At 28.3% G+C, this 13,330-nt stretch overlaps 1 protein-coding gene across 3 annotated transcripts in view; it reads left to right on the top strand.

Moving 5' to 3' along the window:
- The window catches only part of LOC122498126 (dopamine D2-like receptor), a 147,069-nt gene that overhangs the window by 108,078 nt on the left and 25,661 nt on the right, over positions 1–13,330 (top strand). For all 3 annotated transcript variants that reach the window (XM_043605712.1, XM_043605711.1, XM_043605710.1), the window contains exon 4: positions 10,434–10,546. In XM_043605712.1, coding sequence (XP_043461647.1) covers positions 10,434–10,546 — 113 coding nt within the window. The remainder of the gene's footprint in view (positions 1–10,433; positions 10,547–13,330) is intronic.

Here is a 13,330-nt window from a genome sequence, read left to right as displayed (position 1 = left end):
GGTCGGAGTTTGATGAAAACGATCAACCCAAATGCGATAGCTTAGCTGTAATTTCAGAATGTATTGATCACAATTCCGTTTCTGTTCATCTTGTTTTTTGAAAATTGATTAATAAACTTGTATCAGTGTATAAATTAACAAATATTAAGAAAATTTCTTTGTTTTTATGACTGTAACGATATGTTGCCAGCGAAAGTTTAAGAAGATCAACTACTGATTTTATTTTAAATTCAAAAGATTAATTCACAATTAGCAAAGGAATATCATCAATAAAATTTGAACATTTTAGTAAAGAGGAACACAAAGAGATTGAACGTATTTTGTTTGATCAATTCCAACAGGTTGGTTTAATGAAAGGAACACAAAATTGTCACTGCTTTGCACCTGTAAATAATAAGATATCACGTTTTAAAATTGTAAAACAACTTCCAAACTCTGAAGGCTTTGTATATTATTAAATGAATCACTGTAAAATAAAATCATCTCAAGCATCCGTTCGTTACATTTTTGTATCCCTTTGAACATTAGCGTCAGAAGGTTCCAATTTTTAAAATTACTGAATCGAATACAGTAAGATGTTGAAGAAAATAATTTAGTAAATTAGTTAGATAACAACAGAATGAAGTTATTCAATTTAAGAACAGAAAGCCAAGAGGGAGATTTATGATAAAATAGTAGTGAAATACAATTAAATTAAACATCATTAATTAGACAATCATCACTGGAGAATTTTTTGCTAAGGCTCCATTTTGAAATATATTAAGTAGATGAGTCTTATTTCTTGTGTACGTATCCAGCTTCTACTAGAAATTGTGAAATATCTCTTCTTGAGACGCACAGTCGCAGACAAGAAGGAGTGGCAGTAGTGAACCAGCCAAGAGAGATAGAATACCCAGTCAACTGAGACAGATGATGTCCTGCGCATTGATCACTTAATGATTTCACAGCTGTTGAATTTCGTTCTCTTCCTAGACCCAAGCCATTACGTCACAAGTTGAAGGGATTAAGTGTAATATTGTTAAAACTTTAATAATAAATAAAGTCATATTTTATTACATTTGTAACAGAAATTGTACTTAAAAACAAACGTCTTTAATTAAAAAGAAGCGTTACTAATTCAATCAACGAATTAAATAGACTTTCTTTTAAATAGAAAGTCAATTATATTTTTTTCTCTAAAAATATTTCTTAATACAATTACTAATACAAAACATTTGTTAAGAAATATGCAAACGAAAAAAGTTGTAGCAACTTTTAATGACAGTGTCTTTTCCTACTGTAGTATATTACAAAAATTTAAAAAATTATTCGATTTTTTATTTAAAAAACTACACAAAAAGCCTCTAAAATTACACATTTCTACCCCCTGTAATTGGAGTCGCCATTTAGAATGTTTAAAAACTACCATCAATATTGTCATCACCGACCCTTTGAAAGCATACATTTTATTCAAGGGATTTAATAACCAAGTACACTTCAGGGAGTTTTCATGGTCGCTGATTAAGAATCTGAAGTCAAATTTTCAAAATTCAAAATGGCGGACTTATTTTTAAAATTGATCTAATTCACTTGAAACTTCTTACTCGGGGGTTTTTGGGATCGCTGATTACAAATATAAAGTCAGATTTTAAAAATTTTAAATGGCGGATCCAATATGGCGGAGATTTTTTAAAATAATGCTCGAAATCGCTTAAAACTTGTTACTCAGGGTTTGTAGGGTCGTTGATAGCGAATATAATGTCAGATTTTTAAAATTCGAAATATATTAATATAAATAAGAATATGCAATTAGGAATACCAAAAAATCCACAATTACCAAAATTCATATAAATCAAATAAATTTTGAAGAATTTATCGTCTAAAATGCATCATCAACATTTTATGTTTTCAAAAAATAAATTCGTGCTTTCTCAATATTTTACCATGAAAATTTGGAAAAATATTGATCAAATGCTGCAGTATTATATGAAAAGAGATCAAATAAATTAACTCTCTCTGTATTTCAAAAAAAAAAAATCTTAAAAATATGCATTTTTCACCGAATTAACCTTTACCCCCCTTTAAGTAAGGTATCAGAGAAAAGGACCAACTTTGGCAGATACAAAGGCATAGAGATTGGATTTTGTTAAAATTTGTTACTCAGAGGTTTTTGGGGACACTGATTATGAGTTTGAATTTAGATTTTCAAAATCTTGAAAATTCAAAATGGCAGATCCAATATGGCGGACATTTTTTACAAAATTGATAAATTTGCATAAAGCTTGTTACTCAGGTGTTTTCGGGGTCGCTGATTACGAATTTGAATGTAAGAATTAAAAGTCTATATTTCGGTGCAAATTAATACTCACAAGCTTGAACAATAATGATTGTAAAAAGAATTTCATTTACCAATGAAGTTTAAGCATTAATCCAAGTTTAAAAATTAAATTTATTAATTAATTAAATTATTAATCCAAGTTTTACAAAATTAAAAATGTTGAATCTGATGTGACAGAAGATTTTTTAAAAATTTGAAAGCGAATTCAAGCAAGTTTTAAAAATTTGTACATCCTATTGTTCTCTACATTTTTAATATTAAAAAACTAATACTAAATTTATAATAAGCGACTCCTAAAACTCACAACTAATTATCAAAAACTCGTCAGACAAATTGGAACCGCCATTTTGAATTTTGAAAAACTATAAAGCGAATTTATAAGGTGTAAATTTAAGATTTTGATTAAAGGCGTCACACGGCACTTATGGACAATAGAGGTCATGTCGCCTATAGGCGTTAATGTCACTCAAAGGGTTAAACTTGGTTCGATGATTAAACTACGTTAGTGAATTTGATCCTAAGTATATGTACACCCTGATTCTAACGGAAAAATGACTGTGAACTAACAAGAAGACAAAACTGTAATTATCAAAGTTTTTAACTGGTTGTAAAATAAATACGATTCTCGCAAATCCTCTATTCTTTTTAAACTCCTCTATTTTTAAAAAATAATTGTTCCTGAAACTTTTAAAAGAATTATATAAAATTATTGAAACTAAAGGTGTGTTTAATTTGCATTAAACTGTCTTTGTTTTGTTGCATTGTAAAGAATTAAAAGTTGAAATTTTTTAATTATTTCTGTATAATTTCAAAAATATACAAAAAATAAAACTTAAAATTATTTTAATGCAATATTACTGTGTTTTAACTTGGAAAATATTGTAAAAGAAATGTCTATTTAAGAAAATCTGAAAGAATGTCAAAAGAACGTTCAAAAGACGTCGTTTAAACGTCCCTTTTATGTCTTTTGTACGTCCAAAGGTCGTCTTTGAGACGTAGTTTAAATGTCTTTTCAGAAGTCTTTTAGACATCATCTGAACATCTTTTGGATCAGATATAAGATGTTGTATAGACATATTTCATAAAAGAAAAGAGATGGAAATATAACATTCAATTTATTGTTTTCATTGTTTTTCTCGAGAGAAATATAACACTGTAATTACACTATGCTACGAGAAATAAATTTAAACTAAAATTTGTCTTACTATTGAAAAATGATAATTTAATTAATTGAAGCACTAATTAAGCAATAGAAGTAACTTTGATAAAGCTTATAACAGCTATAATTTCATCTATAATTTCACAAAGTGAGAACGGTCTCAAAGTCACGCAGATAAAAGAGGAACAACTTTCGTCTGAATAAATTATAACACAGGCCGACAAAATTTCATCAATTGCATGTTGCCTAAAATGTTATTGCCGATTCCTATAGGATTTTGTCCGTAGAATCCAAATTTGACCTTGAAAATATTGGATTGGCTCTGGTTTTCAAACAACTTACGTTTCAATACGCAAAATACGCATTTTTGGCATTTTTTGAATGAATGTAAAACCAAATACCGAAACAGTAAATTTGTCCGCATTGGACCAAATTAAAGCTTAAATACTGCTCTTTAATATCCAAAAACAACAAATTTAATTTATATACAATTTAACCTTTAATGTCCAATGACACATACGCTGTTCCATAAACGTATTGAAAATAACATTACTTTTGACCAGGTAAGGCAATTTAAGTAAAAATTAGTCTCTCTGGAAGTTTTTGTGGTCGCTGCTTATAAATCTGCTAAGAAATATAAAAATTAAAAATTTCGGACTACTTTTTAAAAATAGTTTACACCTTTAGGATAAAAATGTCAAATAAAAAAAAAATTCGCCATATTAAATCCGTCATTTTCAATATTAAAATCTGAATACAGATTTCTAAGCAGCTACTACAAATACCCCCAGAGAGACAAATTTTTACTTAAATTGTCTTACCTGGTCAAAAGTAATGTTATTTTCAATATACTTGAAATTTCATGATAAAAAAATTTAATTTTCTCAAACTGTGTAATTTTATATATAAATGAAACTACTTTGAAAATCTGAGAGATTCTAAAGATAAAAATCTTTAGAAAGGTAAAACTTTTTTATAATTTTAAGGAGAATGGCAACATAAAGCCAGATAATATAAAAAATAATAGTGGAAATTGTTGCAAAGTTTCAATTTAAATGAATTATTTTTAAAAATGTTACAAATTGGAAAACTGAATAGGGTAATCATTAAAGTTGAAGTAAGATTGGAATCGTGAAAAGTTCAATGAATAACTTCACAAGAAAGAAGACATTACAAAGATGACCTCTTAATTGGTTCATAGTACAAAGCCGTGGCCCAAGGCGACTATGGTGCAATTACTATCAAGTCTTTATTAAGACAAAAGGTAGCTTCAAAGTGTTCCAATAAGTACCTTTTATCACCTTTATAACAAAGAGCTTTTCTAAAAAGGAACTTCCCTTTTATTCAGAAAAATTATTGAGTACATCGTCCTTAACTAGGTATTGATTGAAATTATGTTAACAAAATATAAAGAATTGTTGCTGCTAATAATATTGTATCAACATTATTTTTACTCAAGTATATTTTTCTTCAAACACTAATTTTATAATTTAAAAAAAAACCTATGTCTAAATGAATTAATTTTACATTCTTCAAAAAAGAAAAATTATTTTACACATATTTTATTGTGTGCAAAACAATTTTCTCTACAAAGTATGACTAGAAAAATGATTTTTGAGGTTCATTACGAATCTGACATCAGTTTTTCAAAATTCAAAATGGCGGATCTAAAATGGCTGAAGATTTTTTAAAATTTATCGAATTCACTTGAAACTCGTTTCTTGGGGGTTTTCAGGGTAGCTGATTACGAATCTGACATCTGGTTTTCAAAATTCAAAATGTCGGATGTAAGAAAATTCGTTGTAAAATTCATAAAAACTGATGACTGAGGAGTTTCTTATGGTTTATACCATTTCATATTATGAAATATTTATTTGAACGAGAAATATTAATCTAAATTATGAATATTTATAATTTCTACGATCATAAATAATTTTTCAAATAATAAATGATGTCAAAATGTTCTTTATCTGAAAATAATATTTTTGAAAATTGTACGTTTAACAGATTTATGCACCAATAAATATCATTTATTAAATAGCTATTATAAACATAATTCCAAATTAATATTTTTGATAATAATAATATTGTACACAGAAAATATAAATTTATTAGATTATTATTTATTATCAATTAAATATTTGCTTAAATCAAATATATAAATACGGTTTTTTTGACTTAAATAAAAATTTACTTTCAAACTCGACCTGTCGTTACTTTTATTAAATAAAGAGAGAATTTTTTGGGAATGAAATTAATTTGAAATATTTCTGAATAAATTTTTGAATTGTAATTGAAATAATGTTTTAAATGAATTATTATCATTACAAAGTTAATAAAATCACAAATTATACATTCACTAGTATAGTCAACCTAATAATTTTAATAAAATAACAAGAAACTTCAGTTTTCCAATAACTAGATGAATTGTTAATTTAAATTATGTATTATATGTGAAAATTATGCTTTTAATCTCTTTGAAAACATTTTCAAATATATTAATATTGAATTGTCACAAATAATTTATAACTAATGATAATGTAATGTATCATTTCAATTTAATTAAAAGCAATAAGTTGAAATAATTTCGCTTTATTTGTAAATTAATGTGCTAGACTTCCCACAAGTTTGTACAAAGTTTCATTGTTATTTTTTTATTATTGTTAAAAATATCATAGATGAAGTTAATTTGACACTTCAAAGTAAGTTTTAGATTTTACCGGACATTAAAGTTTAAAGTAATTTCTGTTCAAAAATGCTTAACTCTGAGAACCTGAGGCGTTTCAATCGATTTTGTTCATATTTATGTGACTAATAATTGTTATACCAACAATTTTAATGCAATAAAGAAACCATTAACAAATGTAATTAACAATAAGAAATTAAACTACAAACATTTAAGATTCCTTGTTTTTTTAATGTCACGATAACTTTTTGAATTGTGATAAAAATCCGTTTAAAATGAAACATAATTTCTGATAGTCATTTTTGAAGACTTTTCTCTTACCAACACAGTTCATTTAAAAAAAATACATGAACAAGTTTTTTTCTGGTTAATGATTATGTTTTTGATAGTTGTTCTTCTACTGATGATCATGCCTTTTTCATTTGATTAAAAAATTTTTTGACATAATACATAGTTAGACTTAATTAATTTCTATTCGCGTAAATAGTTTTATGACTCCTGTCTCAATAATAAATGTATTTATGTACCTCAAGTTGAAGTATACATATATAAGCAGCTTTCGCAAATATCTGTATATGACAGATAACTGATTGAGAATGTGTCAACTTCACGTTACAATACTCTGCCTTAACATTTTAATTTTATAAAAAACTTGACATAATCTAAATACATTATGGAATACAAATCATTCTTACATAAAATAGACTTTAATTAAATTTTAATTTACACTAAGAGATATTTTATACGTGTGTATGAGCATTCTTCCTTAAATGCCTGGCTAAAAATTAAAAGTTTTGGAATTGGCTTGATACATTGGGAAATTATTGTCCTATATGATGGTAACAAATTTCTAAAATCTTAGCTCATTTAACAAAAAATGTAGAAATATACATTTTTATTGTTAATAAAAATGTCTGACTTCTTTTTTAAAAAATATACTCTCAGATTTTAATGAGAAAATGTTTGTTTTTTAATTACAATTAGGTAGTTAGATCGATAAAGACTCTCGCCTTTAGGCTGCATTCTGCTAAGCTAGTCGAAGGTGCTACGCTTAATTTAATGAAAAAATAATTCATCAACAGTAAAAAAGAATAAAAATTAAATAGAAAAACAAGTCGCGTTGCCATGGCGGTAGGGAAAATTATTTTTATTGAAAAAAGAAAATGAATTGTAAATTATTCAATATCTCCGAAGAATAAAATTCTAGGTAACAAAGGTTCCTTAATGCTAAAAAAATTAACACCTAAAATTTCACAGTTGAGAGAAAATTTAACAACCTCTCCTTTTCTCTCTACTTTCCGCTAGAGCTGTCAGTAATGTTCCTATATTCTTCGATCGAGTGTTATGCATCGTAGTACGTTTTACCCGCTTTATCAAGAACTTTCACAAATTGTTTCATCAAACCTAGCTTTATATATGTAGGATCTTGAATGGTTCTACGACGAATTTATAGGAAACCTACACCTGGGTTTTATGCGACCCAGGTGTGAGAGACATTCTAGTTGGTCAATGTTTTACCTTGTAATGCTGCTGTCTGGCTCTACTAACTACAATTTCATATACACAAATAACAGGGGTACTTTGCAAAGCCAAATTGTTGCCCGAGTAACATGGTTATAATCTTATAACCATTAATCTCTGCCTGATGTTGTGTAACTTTCTGCAGACGTTCCTCGAGTGAGGTGACTTTGCAAGTACTTATACTTTCCAACAGGTTTGCATGACCCAATCTCCAGGTATTTTCACATTGGTTCCAATGTTATTTCGGTGTATTGCACATTTTTAAGTAAAAAGCTTACAAAAGTTGACATACTTTTTTCAAAACAATTATATAAATTAATTAAGGGGTCACGCCACCCTGAACGCATGAAAATCGGATGCTTTTTTAGGAATTTTTTTGACAAAACTGTTTCAGATAGGACTTCTTTACATTTATTGATGCTTTAGTACATATATTGAGCTTTATAAATATTTAAAAAAAATTTTTTTTAATTAAAAATGGCGACGATATAACTATTGGCGTGGATCAATTTTTCCGGAGCACTCCTTGATGGTGTACATGATTGGCAGTTCAATTTTTGTCTGAAACAAGTAAAACAATATTTTTCTTAAAAAGTGATAAATTTTGAACAGAGTGACGAAGCCATTTAAAAAAAATTTTTTTTTACGAAAATGGAAGCACTTCAAAAATTGACTTTTTTTTGGCTAAAAGTACCGTATAAAAAATTGGATAAAAAATTTTCAAATTATTCAATCAAAAAAATCCCACGTTACTCTGTGGAAAATCTATTCAGGAAGATGTATATTAATTTTCAAGTCAATCGATTGAATAGTTTTTGAGTTATCGTGTACACCGTCTCGAGAAAAACGCAAAAGAAGAAAAAAATGAACTTTATAGTGTATTATAACTTGAAAATTTTTCAACTTACTATTTAATCAGCAATTCCTGGGCCATAATATTCTTCTCCAAGAATGGAAGGGATACATTGAAAAAGACCCTTCCTAAATCATGAAAGGGCCCCTAGACCATTCGAAAATAGAAAGTCGCTGCTTCCAGCAGCTCTTGGCGCGTCCCCACCGCGCTGACTTCTAATGACCATAACTTTTGTAATTAGTGAGACATTGTCTTCGGAGACATCTCAAAATATTCGTTAGAATATAAACTTTGAAATTAAGCAATAAAAAAGAAATCAATTTTTTGAAAATTTCAGGGTGGCGTAACCCCTTAACTTCGGATTCGTAGTTAGCCACCCTAAAAACCCCTGAGTGACTAGTTATTAAATAAAAATTTTATGCGATTTTTGAAAATTCGTCCGCTATTTTGAAATTTGAAAAAATGACATTTGATTCGTAATCTACGACCTCGAAAATCCCTGAGTAACTAAATTATTTATGAATATATCTATAAAATATGCAGATCAGTCTGAGACTGATCGGTTCAATCGTTTTCGAGAAATGTTTCTCATCGACTTTAAAAACATAGTTTTGAGAAAAACGAGTTCATAAAAAAGGTTTCAAAACCACTTTACTCATAGTAAAATTTTTTTTTCAACTTTCATTGAATAGTCTATTCCAGGCTTATATAATAAATCTTCTGCATCTTCAGCACCTTCTAGAACTTCTTTTTGGTCTTGTTCATTCACAATAGGCTAGTTGAAAAAAAGAGCAGACGCTCCTACAATGTTTACAAATTTGAATGTAATTTAGGGAATATTGAACAGTCAGCATTTTAAAAAAAATCTCTAATGCCAAAAATCCATCGAGAAAATTTTTATGCATATTATCCACACGTTCTAATTTTATTACAATTGCGATATGAAACTCTCACAGATTAATATCTGTTAAACATAGAACGATGTCTCGCGCCCACTCCTAATCATTTGAGAAAAAAGAAAACTTTAATTTAAAAAACACAACAATTATGCAAGATTATTTCACTAATTTCTAATTGTGTTCACAATATGTAAATTACCAAGTAAAAACACTACAGATTTTTTTCATCAGTTTATTATAACTTTTTTCATCTTTTCACTTTTATTATATTATAACATTAAAGATGTTTTTGTTGGGACTAAATTACTATGTGATAAATTATTTATTACTATTATATTTAATAGTAAAATTAATATAATTTCGAAAATAATTTACATGTTTTAATGTTCTTTGGATAAAGCTGAAATAGGCATCCAGTTTATTTTAAAAATATTAATGTTTTTGTTTAAAAAAAAGAATATTTACCATTAAAATTTAATCCTTATTATTATTTTAATGACAAAACTTTTTTCACTTCTGATCACTTATGATATTTTATATATATTTTTTTATTGATTTGTCACTTTTCACTTTTTATCATCCCATATATTAAGAATATTATTAAGAATGATGAAGAATATTTAAGAAAAAAACACGTGTTCTTCACTTTGTAATCTGTAATATTTGTAGTCTGTCATATTCATCATGTATCATGTATAATACTCGCACTCCACAACGTGGAAAAATTAGAACCTCAAAACTGCGCGCGCACAAAAATTTGAAATTATTTTAGCCAGTAGCTACCGTCATCATGTCATTTTCACAACCAATCACGACCGTCACTCTCTAACTCCAGCCAAAATAAATGTCTGTTTTTCTATTAAGGAAATTATTAAAGAGGTTTTAACAAAAGTAATTATTAAAACTGAAAACACTATTCGGTCTTGTAGAACATTTGTTTAATAAGAAACTGTTTTAGATACAAATTTTAAGTAAACATAAATTTTATTTCCTGTCAGGTCAATAATGGAGCATGGAGTCTTCCCGGATTTGTATGCGACTTTTATATTGCAATGGACGTGATGTGCAGCACAAGTTCGATCTTTAACTTGGTAGCAATTTCTGTCGACAGGTGAGTTCTCTTTTTATATACGGTTGTGAATAATTGTAATGTATTATGTAAACTGCTTTTCTTGTAATTTTAATTATCTCTTACAATATTTAATCCTTAGTTGTCATTTATCATAGAACATTTAAGAGGTCTACCTTCAGGAAAACTTGTCTTTCTAGAAATCTATAATAATTTATGCAATTATAAAATTATTATGAATTTCGTTGAAAAAAGTTAAAAATATATTAAGTTAAAAGAAACTTAATAGTTGAAGTAACTTAAGTAGTTAAAGAAACTTTTCAGCGCACTAAGATCAAAACTCTTTTAAATGCAAGGTCTGTGCAGTTGAAAGAAGTGGGAACTTATCAAGTCTATTTACATGTTTTCGAAACGTCTGTGTTTTTAAATTGCTTATTTTTTTAATTAAAAAATATTAAGTTATTTTTTATCCTATGTAATACACTTTAGAAATAGCTACTAAATAAAAGGTAAAAAGTTTGAATAGGTTGTAGTGAAGTGAAAAACTGAAGCTGTTGTATAATGAAGTTTTTATTGTTTTAACAATTTACATAAGTTATATACTTTTTTTTATGCATATAATTTTTAGTATACTTAGCTCTTGAATTTTAGATATGTAACTGCGAGTCAAATAATTTACGTGCAAGTGTTTGAGAGTACCTTTGATTATTGTCATTCTCCTCGAGTAGTCAGGGACAATTGAGATACCCTAGAAAACTTTTAGAGTTATAGTGTACACCTTAGATAATAAATCATTCACTGTTTTTATCATTGCAGAAAAGATTCTACTCCATTCCACTTCAAAACTTTCTACTGCCGCTTTCTGTTAATTATTGAGTTGATGTTAGTATTTGTGATAGCCTGTGTTAAGGTAATGGACTGAGATAAAACAAAACTGTTCAAGTCAGACTGATCAATAAACAGTAAATGTTTAACCCTTCAACATTTAGAAAATTCATCATTTAAAAGTGTAGCGATACGTTTACAGCAATAATTTGACATGTGGTTATGTATTTCTTTGGTTTTGGATGCGCTGAACACAAATCAGGTGTCAAAACTAACTTCTGACTGTTCTTTTTTAACTAAGGATACCAGCATGTTCCTCTAAACCGTTTTAGATGATTGGTATAATGAAAACATGAAGCAGTCGATTTCACGTGGGGTTGAAGAGTTGTAAGCAAATATATTTTAAGAAATTTAATTTCCAGTAACGCTTCTAGGGACCACTTCACTTGTACCGCGCAAAAAAATCATTTTTGACAAAGACTTAATTCAACACTTTTTTCACCTCTCAGAAGATAAATTGAAGCGATTTCTTGATCTGACTCCAAAGGTATAAATGCAGCACTTTAATAGCTCATGAGTGATTCTACATTCAGATTTTACTGTATAGGATACTATAACAGATTATACAGATATACATCATCGATCTCCAGAAAAAGATTTTATTAATAGGATTATAAGGAAGTTACTATTTGAATTATGCTTGCCAGGTTATCAATATCGTGGACTAGGTATAAAGTTGTCAAAAAGTCACGGTACTAAGGGTGCAATCGCATAGTGAAACAGTTACAGCTTACGCAATAACAAACACTTTGAAATCGAATTCAAAATTCAGAATGTGAATAAAGAAGGCTAGATAAGAAAAAACGAGTGAATCTTAGGAAAATTACGGATGATAAAAGAAAATCAATAATTCCTGGTAATATAACGCTCGATCAACAATAAAGTTAGCTTTCGAAATGGCTCGAAAAGCTGTAAAGAAAGTAGGTGATGGGGAAAAGTTTTAATACCTCTGATTCAACCTGTCCAATCAAAAGTTGATGGTTTCTTACAATTAATTTGAATTTTCACTGGGTTAAGTGCGGATGAAGTACTTGCTGCTGGGATGCTGATTTAGCTAAAGCTTACATTATTATGCTGCATTAATATTACAGCATAATAACGAACATCATGAATTTGTTCAGGGAAGTTTTACCTTGACAAACCTTGCTTTGTTTACTAATATTGTAATTTTGATTATGGAAAAAGGTTCACAAACTGATGCAGTTTACTCTGACTTTTTTTTGGAAGAGACAAATATTTTTCAGCATTCGACTTGTTAACAGAATTTCACCAGATTTCAATGGAAATTGAAAGTCAGAAAAACAAAATTTTATATATCGAGTGGACATTATCAATTTTTACGAAAAGCCATTTAATTTGAAAATTTAGACAGCCACCTTTCAAAGAATAATGGATCACGCTTTTCAATAATGGTAGTGTATGATGATTGGTAGTGTATGTTTCGTGTACTTAGATGATATTGTTATTTTTGGATCCATATTCCCTCATGCTTTGATGACGTAAAGTAGAATGAGGCGAGGCAACCGACATGTCACATTTCGGTTTGCAAATAATTCTAATAATATTATAACAATAATATTAATTAACATTAGATTAATTATAATTACAATGTTCTCTTTGGGCTGCACTACGTACCCAGAGTCGAGTCGTGTTGTGGCACTCGAAAATGTACAGCAAGGCAATTCTATGTATACGACTATCATTTCTTTTATATTAGTGCAGCGTATCTCACACAAGCTTATATTTTCTAAAGAAGTATTTTTAGTTAAATGTGTGTATGTTGATTTTCATAATCTAGACACTACTTCATAACCACATAATTCATTTCTTACCCCAACTACTGCAATTAACCCTCCTATCTCGAGTCTTTCTATACTGGACATTGTATTCAATCCATTTTGTTTGAGAAATAAATCTTATATATTATCTCAACCAATATTA

This window comes from Leptopilina heterotoma, unplaced genomic scaffold (assembly GCF_015476425.1).
Source record: "Leptopilina heterotoma isolate Lh14 unplaced genomic scaffold, ASM1547642v1 Lhet_142, whole genome shotgun sequence".
Lineage (NCBI taxonomy): Eukaryota > Metazoa > Arthropoda > Insecta > Hymenoptera > Figitidae > Leptopilina > Leptopilina heterotoma.
The sequence above is the reverse complement of the archived record's forward strand: the minus strand, read 5'-3'. Positions and strand labels throughout refer to the sequence as shown.